Below are 14,323 nucleotides of genomic sequence, written 5' to 3' on the forward strand. Positions count from 1 at the left end.
CCCAATGAATGAATGGCCATAAAATGGATAGGGAGCGATAATATCATCAAGGGTTATTCTGCCATAGACGCTACGGGTCTTATTGAATCCGGCATATTGACCCGATTAAGTTTGAGGAACTTATCGCTATCTTGGACTTGACTATGAAAGGGACCAAGGCGATTTGAAGAGCACAAGATGAGCCCATGGCAAGACAAAACCAGTTTGACACGTATAAAGAGTTACTGAGTAAAACTAGTCCGCGGGGTAAGAAGGGCCCCAGACGCCGCACGGGAGTCTGTCGCTGCGCCAAACTCTAGGCCTGTGAGACTAGGCTAAGTTCCAAGATGGTGGATAATCTGAATGGTAGACTTTGTACAAATGGAATTTGATAAAAATGTTTGTTCCTGTAAATTATGTCTAAACATGTTAATATTGAGAGTAACATTTCTTGGTCCGTAACCATGCATGAGTGGGAGATCTTAAATCACTTTATAACACCAAAGATAACACAGTTTCCAGTGAAGAGAAACATTCAATAGACAATACAACATCAACATGTGAAAAGCAGACAGTAAACGAATCAAGAAAGATTTAAGGCGCATCCCTGTAAAGTGCTATGATCCATCAGACAATCTTATGCAAAAAGAAAACAATATCATCAGCCATATCTGTAAATGAGACCTGTGGAGAAATAATTCTGTGCAACTTCTCTAGCCAGCCATCTTATTCAAGCGATGAATGGTACTTCTCGCGACCCTGTTAGTAGGGTCAAGTTTCATAACCGTTCTCAAGTCTTCAGCTCCAAGCTTGTACTTCTCCATATTTTCGTACAACATAGCTCGCTGTACAAGGACAGATACATTTGTTTCATCACGATCTAGCACCTGCACACCAGAATAAACAAAGGCTATTAAGCATTGAGCAACTACAAAGAAGGCAAAAGATTGATCAGGAGAAGGCTATTATGCCACAGTCAGAAACCAAAATTTGCAGCATTTCATGTAGGAAATATCCATTCAACTCTAAGTCAAAGAAACATAAAAAGAGTTTTCAAAATCACCACAGGGAACTTATGATATTTTTTCTTCAAGGCAGATAATTTCACTTTTGGACCCATGACTTTTGAGGTTCTGTCACTTTTGGTCCACAACTTTAAAATTTTCAATTTTGGTGCCTAACTTTGTTATTTTCATTAGTTTTGGTCCTTTCGGCCAAATTGACAGTGAAATGTTGCCGGATTATATATTTTTAGGGGTAAAATCTTCATCCCAATGAAACATCTTCAATATCTAAACAAAATCACTGTAAAATCATATCTATAGGTGTTTGATCGATGAGAATAATGGGGAAACGGGCAGAAACTAGGCACAGATCTATGAGATTTATAGCGTCGAGCCATCGACGATTGGCAAACCGTTCTTTTTCTCTTGATATTATTTTTCTTTTATTTAAATATTGAAAATCTTTCCTTGGGAATAATTTTGCCCCTAAAATATATAATCCAGCAACATTTCACCTTCAATTTGACCGGAAGGACCAAAACTGATAAAAATAACAAAGTTAGGCATCAAAATTGAAAAAATTTAAAGTTGTGCAGTGATAAGACCTCAAAAGTCGTGAGACCAAAAGTGAAATTAATTCATACAAATAGATACTCACATAACTAATGTGAATAAGAAAGGATTTCAGTAAAAAATTTCCAATGATGTTAGTTTATGTTAATTGTCATGTGTCCATTAACTTTTACAATTCTAGAAAATCTCAACTTATCATCCCTCATAATTTGGAAGGTTGAGTCAAGAGGTCACATCTTTGGATTTTTATCAACCTAATATTTTATGCAGTAGTTGGAAGCCCAAGTATTGATTTAAAATACAAAATTATAAAATAAATAGCATGATATCATGAAAAACTGAAAAGTTAGAAAAGGGCATACCTTTGTGCAGTCAGCCACAGCCTTCTTGTACTCTCCTACTTCTTTATAACATGAAGCCCTAGATGACAACACCTCTGCTGTACCAGTTACGTCACTGGCTTTCTCAAGAAGAACAACGGCCCATGATAGCCATTTTATAGCATCAGCATATTGTCCCTGCTTGTAATTATCCATCCCCTTGTTCTTTGCAGTTGAAGCACTGAGGCCAGCAGGTGGTGGTGGAAGCCCTTCAAGCTCAGTTGTCCCGCCATTATCATGTCCCCCTCCAAACTCAGACTCAAATCCCCAATCATCGCCCCCTGAAAATTGCTGACTTTCCACAGCAGATCCACCAAATGAGGTGGTAGATGACTGGAAAAGCGAATCAAAATCTCCAGCACCACCAGAGGACTGAGCATGTGGCTGATTATTAGAAAATCCAAAATCATCCACCTTTGGATGAGATGTGTTTGTGTTTGATGGAGCTGAAGCATTGTTACTAGTGGGGGAAACATTTGAAGAAAACGATGATCTGGATTTCGAGGCATTTTGAAAATCTCCAAATACATCATCCACCTTTGGATGAGATGTGTTTGCTCTTGATGTAGCTGAGGCATTGTTACTAGTGGGGAAAGCATTTGACGAAAATGTTGACCCGGATTTTGATGCATTTTGAAAATCTCCAAATGCATCGTCAACATGACTAGTAGCACTGCTACGTCCTTTGCTCCCTGAATTCATGTTAGCAGCTGGTTTAGACCCAAAATCAACCAAGGTACTAAATGGATCCTTCTTTGAACCCATTCCACCTACACCCCCAGCCATACTACTCATTGGTGTCCCTCCAAGACCAGAACTTCTATTATTTGGAGCACTCATATTCACATTGCCACTACTAACATTAGTATTATATCCCCCACTGGTAAAGTTTCCGAAACTCTGGTTAGATCCCCCCCAAGTTCCGCTGCTTTTGACAGAACTACCTGTTTTCGGCAAGGAATCGGCCACACCCCCCATTGAAAATGAACTCTTATTTGTCACCGGGGTGGAATTTTTCAGTGGCACATTGCTACCACCCTTATTTTGCCGAAGTGCTGAGTTCACCAAATCACCAAACAAATTAGGGTCTTTTTTCGTCACAATACCTACAGTTGAAGCACTACCAGTGTTCGAGGGCGCCGCAGAGCCCCAACTCTTCCCAAATATATCCCCAACCATGGACGTCGGCCCGGACAGAGATCCAACAGGTTGGTGAGTCCACGATGCCTTGTTAGTGTTGGATTGGTTGGTCCAAGATGCCGTCCCATACGGCTTTGATTGCGCAGAAGATGAATACGACGACGTTTGGTTCTTTTGGTCATTGAGAGATCGGGAACAGCCAGTGTTCAGCCCGAAATCGAAATCGTTCATAGAACCCGACTTCATATTCGATTTCCCGTAATTGGAATTCATTTCTTAATCTCTCTATCTAAACGGAAACAAAAAAATCATTCTAGGACTCAATTTTGCAAATGAAGATCTAAATATATACAAAATGTACGAATCTGAGTATCCAAAAGTATGGCGTAAGAGAATTACAGATCTGGAAATGATTGAGAAACATACCTGTGATGAAAGTCGGATTGGAATTAGAGCTGAAAGTATGAGGAGAATGGATTGATCAGATAGCTTCACAACCGCCTTTGATGACGATCGGATTGAGAGAGAGAATGGCGTCCGGGAAGGGATCTAATTGTAGGTGATTTCACCTTTGCCTGATAAAAAAAGACGACCGTTTACCGGCATTGCTGAGTTGGATATAGAATTTTATAAATCTAAAGAAAATACTATGTGTACTCCGTACTTCCAACTTATACTTTGGTTTATAAAATTTTGATGTAAATATTTGTATTGGTGGCTTGTGGTCCACTGGTATCGGATTGCTCCCTTATGTGGGAGGTCTAGGTTTCAAGCCTCAGTGTAAGCATAGGTTGTATGGGTATCCCTCTTCCTTTGTAATAAAAAAAAAAAAATATTTGTATTGGGATCTAAATTAAAGAGTAAGTTTTGGGAGTAGAAATCTAAATCTAATTATAAGTCTATGACCCTTTGTTCTTTTCTTCTTTTCTTATTTTTTTCTTTTTTTCTTTAAAATAAAACTTTGAATCTTGGGTGAGTTGAAAACTCAAAAAATAACTTTCAAAAGTTATTTATCTATAAATAAAATCAGTAGAAAATATTCATTTTAAGACAAAATTTATAGACTATGTCACAGATCCTTGTTCAAGAAATAAGTCGATTTACTCATAAGTCAATTATTATTATGTGAACCACAAATAAAAAGTACATTATTTATGTACATAAAGTATATTATTTGAGTACGGAAAATACATTATTTTGTATATTATCAAATAATATATATTTAGTATACAAATAATGTATTTTTAGTATATTAAAAATATACCTCGTATTCAGTAAAAATATATTATTTTATATAATGTACATTCATTACACAAACAATGTACTTTTATTATATTAAAATATATTCTCCCTTCCTATTTTATCTGTCTTACTTTCATTTTTAGTGTGTCTCAAAGTAGTGTCTTCTTTCCAAAATTGAACATAATTATCATTCTACATTATCCAATTTACCATTTTGATTTTTTTAAATTTTTAAACAATTAATGAGGTAAGTACAGTTGTACAAATGACATATACTTTTGAGGGGCAAAATTAAAAAAATTAATATTTGTTTTGTTGCACTAAAAATCGTAAAAAACAAATGTGACAAACAATTACATGGCGTTTGGTTGGAAGGAAGGAATTAAGGGGTAAAGAAATTGTAATTCGGTGGGAAAAGAATAATGTGGGAGTAAAGTAGGAATTAAAATTACATTGTTTGGTAGGAAGGAATAGAATTATTCGGAATGAAAATGAGAGAAGTGATATAAAGATCGACTAAAATACTCTTGTATAATAATTTTAATAATAACATTCAAGGACAAATATGTCATTTCCTTCTTTTTCTATTTTCTTTGTATGAATGAATTATAATAACCTATGAATTGCAATTCAATAATGAATTGAGGGAATTGCAATTTTATGGAATTGCAATTTCCTTCAACCAAACAATATAGTTTATTATTTCATTGAATCGAATTGGCATTAAATTGCCATTCATGCACCAAACACTCATTAAGGACGAAGGGGGTACTTTTTTTTTTTTTTTTTTTTTTTTTTTTTTAAATTTTTTTAGTACATACAACACTGTGTGACCCATGGTCCATATAATAATTTGTTCTCATAAGTATTAAATTTTCCTTCATAAATAATTCTTCAACCTTGAATATTATATTTTGATTCTAAAATATTACTCCTCTGTCCCATTTTATCTTTCTTACTTATTATTCATTGGTCAAACCAACTCTTTCTTCTTTGTTTATTTTCATTAATATTTTTTACATATTTTTAAATTTGATTTTTTGTGTTTAATAGTACTTTTAGTGTAGTTTTTAAATATATAAATTTGTTATACTAATACTAAACTTAATATTATGAAAAATTAGATTAAAAATAACTTCAGTCAAGCCTCGTTAATCGAACCAGACGCATAAAATGAGATGGAGGGAATACATTTTTATCATAAGGGCATCCTCAATAGTGGAGATTTTGGTGTGGTTTTTGAGGAGTTTTTGTATGTGTGATTAAGAAAGAGAAAATGGGAAGAAATAAAAAATAAAAAATAAAAATAGAAAAAATAGAAAAAGGGAATTAAAAAAGTAAAAAGTAGTCTTTTTAGACACTTGTCATCTAAAAAAAGAGATGGGACCCACATTTATGACAAAATCCTCATTTTTGCAGGAAGCACTCTCCCCTCTCTCCCCTCTCCTCCACCTTGCCAACTTTTTCATAGAATTTGTGCACAATCCCCTTATTAGGGATGCCGTAAGTATTACACTTTCCTTTATATGTAACAATCAATTTATTATGATTAGTATTACACTTTTCTCAAAAATATAATACTTTCCTAGTTTCCCTCATAAATAAGAACTTATTTTAACAAAAAAGTATTCTTAAATTTTTACTTGATAGACTTTTTAAAGATCCTTGAATCTCACTATTGGCTCTCTTTCTCCTTCTATAACTTGGCTTCTCTTGGACTTTAATAAGCCTCAAAATATGCTACGTTTCTAAGAGCTTTTCTAAGGTTTTGCATATGTATTTTAGCATAGAAGTCTTATTTATAGAGCAAATTATCTTAAAAGCATGAAAGTATAAGGAAATACCTTCCTAAATATATTTTACGTGTTTTTGGACATTTTAGGACGAAAAACGTGGTAGAAAGGTAAAAAGAAGCTAAGCCAAGAAGAACGCGTGAACGAGGACCGAACACGCCAACGCTACGCACGAAAAGAGAGACATGATGGAAATTATTTCCCATTCACGCCCCTCCTCACGGCGTGAGAGGAGTGTGAACGGGATCATAAAGCGGCCGAGAAACTCAAACGCGGGAAGAGATTAATTCCCCATTCACGTCGGCGTCACGGCGTGACGCCGTGCGTGAATGGGAGGTCGAATGGAGGCTGAGTATTTAGGGCCAAAACTTCATTTTCTTGAGGGGGATCCCAACTTTTCCTAGAGAGATTTTCATTAGTTACAACCAAATTTTAGAGAGAGGTTAGTAGGGTTAGAATATGTTTCTAGAGAGAGATTTAGATCTACATTAGCAAACACCTTGTATTGCTAGATTTTGCAAACGAGCATTGAAAATTCAAAGCAATTGGCTAGTGGATCTTCATCAACAACTTGTATTGGGTGGATCTAAACAATTTGGGGTAAAATCTATTTTGTGTTTTCTTGTTATATCTCTTTTTGCCATTTGATTGTTGAGATCTTAATAATGCTTGGCTAAATCTAGTGGGTAGGATTGTTGTTGTGATGATGCTTTGATTTGTTAATCTTGTGGTATTTGATTGATTGTTGACTATGGACGTCTTGTTGTTGAGGATGTTCTTTGTAACATTCTTGGAGTGGGGCCCAACTCCATGGATGGTGTTGGAAACCTAGATCTAGGCAAGAGATTGCTAGATCCGGGTAGCCTTGATCCTCTTCATTTCCCCGTCTTCGATCCGAGAGGGCAAGACCCGGAAAGGAGTGAGTTCAAAGTGTTTGCTTAAATGCCCTGTAGAGAATAAGAATTCCTACGGGCGGCGTATAGACCGAATCGACTAACGCATTAGCAATCCATTTCTCTTGACTAGTAGCACACAATCAAATAACCACAAGCCTCCCATTTCGGGATTGACCAATCACACAACACAATCGAAACCCAATCCTAGCCGCCTTTTTCTCTCTGAGTAAATTCCTTATCTCCCGATCTACCTTTCTTAGTTTCAAGTTCTTTGCCAACCAACAACATCAAAACCAACTTCGCCAAACAACTTCTCTTAATCGAGTCTTCAAGTGTTTTGATATCCTCACCCTTCTCTATAGCCCAACTTCCAAGTTGTCATTCGTCGAGGGAACGACACTCGGGGTGGTTCTAACTCCCCATTTTACCATCTATCCATTGCAATCACAACCATACTACTTCAATATTTTGACCACGCTTTCAAGAACCACAACCATAAGCCGAGTCTGGTCAAAATGGCGCCGTTGCTAGGGAATGGCAAACGGTAGCTTGAGCTTGTGAGTACGTGAGGAAGGACAACCTTGAAATTCAGTTGAGTTTTCTTTTTCTCTGTTCTTTCCTTTCATTCTACCCTACAGTGTAGCTACTTTTAGCTACGTTGCTTTCAAGACCAAATTTGGAGTTGATGCACACCAGATCTCACGGAAGAGAAGGTTTGATTCCGCTAAACCCAAAAATTCAAAGAACTTCAAGAAGAAGGCTAAGAGCCGAAGGAAACCAAGAAATACAAAGCAATATGGCATCCACCAGTGCTGTTAACAACCAAGAAAGAGACGAAAGGATAAGGTCAACAATGGCACCGCAACAACCTCAGCCAGGAGTAAACATCTTTGAAGGTTCTCCCCCGAGAGAACAAGTGAACAACAATGGAGGACTTGAGGAAGAAGTACCAGGTTATGCGGAAGGCCGGAATAGAGAAGGACAATAAAGAGAGAGACATATGAGAACAATCGCGGAGTATATGACTCCCGAGTTCTCTATGCACAATTCTATCTATATCCAGTGTGACAACCCAAAATTTAATTTTATAAATTCGGTTTTAAAAATTTCGAAATAGCCATTTTTCACTCCGTAAAAATTTTTGGGATGAAATCAGTGTTGAATAAATTATCTTGAGCCACTTTTAAGTAAATTCAACACCGGAACTTATTTTAAATCTGAAATCCTAGATTTTCGGGTACATTGCGTACTAAGTTTTCGATCCAAAAGTTAATCTGAGTGAAACCGGAAAGGAATCTGTGAAACCTGAACCAAGTGTTTTAATTAGAACTATCTTTTAGAAAATCTATTTTTGACCCCAAGTTATTCAAAAATCATCTTTTTAGACTATGGTTCATGATGCAAGGTGAACCCTACAATTTTATTTTACAATACTACCCCCAAAACTCTAACTATAAAAGAAAGCAGTTTCCCTTGTTTCACTATTCACTCATTAGAAATTTCAGCAGCACTCATCCATCATCTTTCTCTCTTGTCTCTCTCCCTCTCCATCATCTTCTTAGAGTTTCTTCTAGCAAAGTCTAGGTTCAAGCTTGGGTAAGCTTCTCACTTCTCCCTCCCTTTTCTATTTCTCTATTAGCTTGCCTTTGAGATAGACTATCTAAGATTAGATGTGTGTTTGGGTATTGTGTTGGTTGTTGCTTGAGAAATGGAGATGGTAAAGAAGAAGACCTAGCTTGAGGTTGGAGATGGAAGGATTCTTGAGGTTGAAGTTTGAGGTATAACCCATGGAAACCTAAAACTTAGCTATTTCACCCATAAAATCTATGGATGTTTGTATACAGTTAAATGTTGATGTTTGATGCTTAAAATTGTTGAAATGTTTGGAGTTTTAATGTTGATATGATGTGGTTTTGATGCAATTTGATCCTCAGTGGAGTTTTTGGGGTGTCGGTTGTGTTGTTGTCGAGAAGGTAAAGTGCACCAGATTACACCTGTTAGTGTTTTAATTGCTCAAAAACTCCAACTTATAATTGGCAATATTATTATGGTATACTAAGATAGGATTAACTTAGTGTTAGTTTTGTTCTACAGAGGACTGATCAATCAGATACAACAACAGAGGGACTGACACTGAAGATCTGTTTTAGGAAGCTGTTTTCTGAAAAGCTGTACGCGGTTTTACAGAAGACAGACTTGGAAAGAAGATCAGCGTATCTGCTTTGGAAAGGTATGGACCGAATCTTTAAGATTACATTCTTCAAATCTTGTCCTACCATCTACAATCAAAGATATCTATGGAGAGAGTGTTCTAACTATGGAACTATAAGTATCCTCATTCGACGAGAATTAGGGTTACGCTTTTCAAGAGAGAAGAAACACTCCTTATCAGTTTTATGAGATCAGATCTTTGATTACTATGCCTCTTCTCAATGCAACATGTTCATGGTTATTAAGGTGAAGAACTTGAGAAGAATCACTGCTCCTTAAACGAAAGGACACTGTGATCACACTGTTGTGGGAACAACTGTAAAGAGCGTGATTGAAGTGGACTGCATCAGAGTTGGCTCTCCAAGTGAAGGGATTTCATTGGACGTCTGTATGCATGGCTCTCCACCTTCAACAATCCACTAAACCTGTGTAGACTGGGTACGTACCTTGTGTGGGGCACTTGGGTGAGATTATTGTTTCTCTACCTTTGTACATTGGATTATGATTTAATGGATTGGACGCATATGTGATCGTCCCCCAGACGTAGATACACACTGTATCGAACTGGGTAAACATCTTGTGTTTTGTTTTGTGCTGTTATCTCTTTCTTTAAACATCTCTATGGTTTGTTATTACTGACTGACTTCATCGCTGAATCAGTCAGTCTATTTCATCAGTTGGTTAATCCAGTTAATCTGATTAAAAATGAGGAAATGCAAAATTACATATGGTATCAGAGCTTTTAAGTCTACATAGTGACTTGATCCGCACGGGTTTTTAGTTTTGCATTGTTCTCTGTCTTTTGGAAGTGCCTCTGTGTGTTCGTTGGCTGGTTGTCTTTGTTCAGGATGGATGCAAGTATGAAACCACCAGAACTAGATGGTCACAACTACTCTTTCTGGAAGGCTCATATGGAAATCTATCTCTAAGCACAAGGTACCAGGGTTTATCGTACTGTCCTATCTGGGTGGAGTCGTCCAACTGTTCAGAATGCTGATGGAACCACTGGGGATAAGCCCATGGAGACTTGGACAAACGATGAAATGAATGTCTCTGATCTAAACAACAAAGCATTGAACTCTATTGTAGGATCTCTGCATGAATCTGTCTTTACCCTAGTCACAGGGGTAAAAGAAGCTAAACGTGTATGGGAAATTCTTGAAACCAGATTTGAGGGAACTAGTGATGTCAAGCAGTCAAAGCTACAAATGGTGCTGTCAGAATTTAAAGCCGTAGAATGAATGAAGAGGAAACCATTTCGACCTTTCACAGTCGGGTTTAGAATCTGATGAACAGAGCCTCAATTCTTGGTGAACCATTCACTGATGAGAGAGTAGTCAAAAAGATCCTTCGATTTTTACCTAAACGCTTCCGGATGAAAGTAACTGCTATTCAGGAACACACAGGCTGGGAAAAGAAGACTGTAGGAGAACTTATGCGAGGTTTACACACATATGAACTTGAAGTGCTTGCTGATGATGATCTTGCTGGCAACAGAAAAGTAAAGTCAGTGGCTTTTGTGGCTGAAGCTGATCGAGAATCTGACGCAGACAACATAGATGATGAAACCTTGGCACTTCTAACCAAGAATTTTAAGAAAATATTGAAAGGATTCAACAAAAAAAGTCAAGGTCAGCCTACCAGGACACAATACAAAGGCAATAACTGCTCATATCAGAAAGCCGAAACAACACCGTTTTCACAGAACAATCAACCCCAGACTGGCCGAACAAGACAGAACAGAAACAGTTCCATAGATACAGGGAGGTCTCTCAACCGATCAGTGCAGTGTAGAGAGTGTGAAGGTTATGGACACATACAGGCAGAATGTGCAACGTATCTCAAGAGGAAAAAGGCTATGTTAGTAGCTACACTAAGTGATGATGAGGAGGAAGCATCTAATGATCAGTCAGATGATAATGTGGGAAACTTTGTAGCTTTCTTTACAGCTATAGAGATTCAGTCAGACGGAAACGAATCAGATGAAGAATCTTATATATGAACAGATGATTTTGAAGAGAGGCATACTCAACTTGAAATGGAATTTGCTAAACTTGTTGCAAGCTGGGAACAACTAGTGAAAGTCAATAAAAATCTGAATGACGAGCTGAAGCAAAGGGATGATCTTCTAAAAAAACTAAATGCAGATCTTGTCATAAAAGAAGATCTTATCACTTAGATAAGATCCAGAGAAGGAAAACTGATAAAGGAATTGGAAGGTCTGAAGAAAAATATCCAGATGATGGACACCACATCAACATTAGACAAAATTGTGGACTCTGGTAGAAATCCTAATGATAAAAAAGGTCTAGGATTTGAATGAGGTGAATCTTTGAATAATGCTCCTATGTTTGTCAAAGAGGGTATGTCTAAGGCCACAGCAGTTCACAGTTTTGAACAAGGACAGTCATCTCGGTCAATTTAGAAAAATGATAAGAGAAAGATATATGATCAAACTGCAGATACTGACTTTGGCAAAGTAACTCATCAATCTCATTATTCAAGGTTCAAAAATAAGTTTGTCAGAGTTAGACAATATACTCCCATTTGCCACTACTGTCAAACAAAAGGTCACACTCGGCCTGAGTGTTATTTTTTTTTTTACAGAGATCAAAGGAAGGAAAAATATCAGAACAAGACTATTACACCGTTCACTAGACAGGTTTGGGTCAGAAAGTCAGAAGTTATATGCTACCCCACTATAGTTCTGACTGCATCTACGACTGAAGCTAGATGGTATGATTGGAAATGTAAAGTGTCTCATGGCTGTTCAACCAAGCAATGTATTTGTTACATATGGCGACGGGCAAAAGGGGAAAATAGTTGGGAAAGGTACCCTGAATGTACCAGATTTACCTCACTTAGAAGAGGTTCTGTTAGTCAGTGGTTTGAAAGCAAATCTGATCAGCATCAGTCAGTTGTGTGATCAAAATTTGAATGTGTGCTTCGATCGTAACTGCTGCAGAGTTAGTGACACAGTAGATCAACTTGTCATGGAAGGAACCCGATCCTCAGACAACTGTTATGTTTTGGCAAACGAAAATGCTTGTCACCTATCTAAATCTGATGAATCAAAACTCTGGCATAGATGACTGGGTCACATAAACTTCAGAGATATGGATAAGCTGATCAAACTAGAAGCTGTGAGAGGAGTACCTAAGATCAGAATAGAACTAGAGAGAGTTTGTGGTGCATGTGCCATTGGGAAACAAATTAGAACTCCGCACAAAGCAGTAAGAGTTATCACAACTGAGAAATGTCTAGAGCTTGTTCACATAGACCTCATGGGTCCAACATAGACTGAAAGCATTGGGGGAAAGAAATACATATTTGTGTGTGTAGATGATTTCTCTCGATACAGCTGGGTGTACCTTCTAAGAGAAAAATCTGAAGCCTTCAAGGCCTTTAAAACCTTGTGCATAAGGGTTCAAAAGGAAAAGAACGAGCCTATAATAAAAATTCAGAGACTGAGAAGTGATCATGGAAAAGAATTTGAGAATTCACTATACTCAGATTTTTGCTCCGAGCACGGTATATCATATGAGTTCTCAGCTCCTAGAACAGCTCAACAGAATGGTGTGGTGGAAAGAAAGAATCGAACCTTGCAAGAAATGGCTAGAGTTATGCTACATGCTTCTCATCTGCCGCAGCGCTTCTGGGCAGAGGCAGTTCACACAGCTTGTCATACAGTGAATAGAGTCTATCTTAGACAAGGAACGACCAAAACACCATATGAGATCTGGAAGGGAAAGAAACCAAACCTGAAGTATTTTCATGTGTTTGGGACGAAGTGTTATGTGCTGATTGATAGGGAACAAAGAGGGAAGTTTGAACCTAAGAGTGATGAGAACATCTTTCTTGGGCACTCTCCAAATAGTCGTGCCTACAGAGTCTACAACAAGAGAACTCAATCTGTAATGGAATCAGTAAATGTTGTTATAGACGACAGTCCAGATGAATCAGTGGAAACAACAGTCACTGATCCAGTGACTGAGCATCCTCTCGGTGAACTAAATACTGCAGACAACAACAGTCAGCCCAAATCACAAGAATTCTCATATGAAGATCAAGAAAGTTCTGAACAGGAGACAGCTCTTATAAATGATACAGGTAAAGACAAACCCACCAGAACTCAGAAAAATCATCCATTAGATAACATCATTGGTGATCCAACAGACGAGATGAAGACCAGGGGCAGAATAAGAAATAATCTAATAGAAATATCTGGATCTGCTTGCTATACCTCAAAGATAGAACCAATGAATGTAAAAGAAGCTTTACAGGATGATCTGTGGATCAAGGCAATGCAAGAGGAGCTACATCAGGTTGACCGAAATCATGTTTGGGATCTAGTACTAAGACCTGATCGTGTCAACATAATTGGAACAAAGTGGATCTTCAAAAATAAAACTGATGAAGCTGGGAATATTGCAAGAAACAAAGCTCGGTTAGTTTCACAAGGATACACTCAGATAGAAGGAATTGACTATAATGAAATGTTTGCTCCTGTGGCGAGACTAGAGTCAATCAGAATTCTATTAGCTGTCGCATGCATTCTGGGATTCACACTGTTTCAGATGGATGTTAAGACAGCGTTTTTGAATGGATATCTGCATGAAGATATCTATGTGGCACAACCTAAGGGATTTGAAGATCCAGATCATCCATCACATGTCTACAAGCTCAGAAAAGCTCTCTATGGCCTTAAACAAGCCCCATGGGCATGATATGAACGCCTGACACAGTATTTGCTACAGCATGGTTATAAACGAGGAAGTGTTGACAAAACATTGTTCGTAAAAACCACTGGAAGTCATGTTGCCAATGCTCAGATCTACGTGGATGACATTGTGTTTTGATCAACTTTACATAAATACACAAATGAGTTAGTAAAAGTCATGAAGGAAGAATTTGAGATGTCCATGGTTGGTCAACTGACGTATTTCCTAGGACTGCAAGTTAAGCAAAGTCCTGAAGGGTACTTTATCTCACAAGAAAAGTACGCTAAGAATTTAGTCAAGAAGTTTGATCTGGAATCATGTAAACCATCCAGGACACCGATCTCCACCTCCACAAAAGTATCCAAAGATGACACAGGTGTATCA

General features: G+C 37.5%; 1 protein-coding gene across 1 annotated transcript; it reads right to left on the minus strand.

The window, feature by feature from the left end:
* Positions 1–448: 448 nt before the first annotated feature.
* On the minus strand, positions 449–3,692 carry LOC109183850 (nucleoporin NUP116/NSP116). Its single transcript, XM_019333904.1, has 3 exons — positions 3,503–3,692; positions 1,919–3,365; positions 449–866 (listed from the first exon to the last, which is right to left on the minus strand). Exons 2-3 carry the CDS (start codon positions 3,347–3,349, stop codon positions 693–695), a joined length of 1,605 nt encoding a protein of 534 aa, XP_019189449.1. The 5' UTR covers positions 3,350–3,365; positions 3,503–3,692; the 3' UTR covers positions 449–692.
* Between the last annotated feature and the right edge of the window lie 10,631 nt (positions 3,693–14,323).

This window comes from Ipomoea nil, unplaced genomic scaffold (assembly GCF_001879475.1).
Source record: "Ipomoea nil cultivar Tokyo-kokei standard unplaced genomic scaffold, Asagao_1.1 scaffold1179, whole genome shotgun sequence".
Classification (NCBI taxonomy): Eukaryota; Viridiplantae; Streptophyta; class Magnoliopsida; order Solanales; family Convolvulaceae; genus Ipomoea; species Ipomoea nil.

What these genes read in the sequence shown, in the direction of transcription:
- LOC109183850 (XM_019333904.1), bottom strand. Translation starts at nt 3,349, where the DNA reads ATGAATTCCAATTACGGGAAATCGAATATGAAGTCGGGTTCTATGAAC. An exon ending in CTGTGGCTGACTGCACAAAG is followed by an intron (nt 867 to 1,918) that starts GTATGCCCTTTT and finishes TCTGGTGTGCAG; the next exon opens with GTGCTAGATCGTGATGAAAC.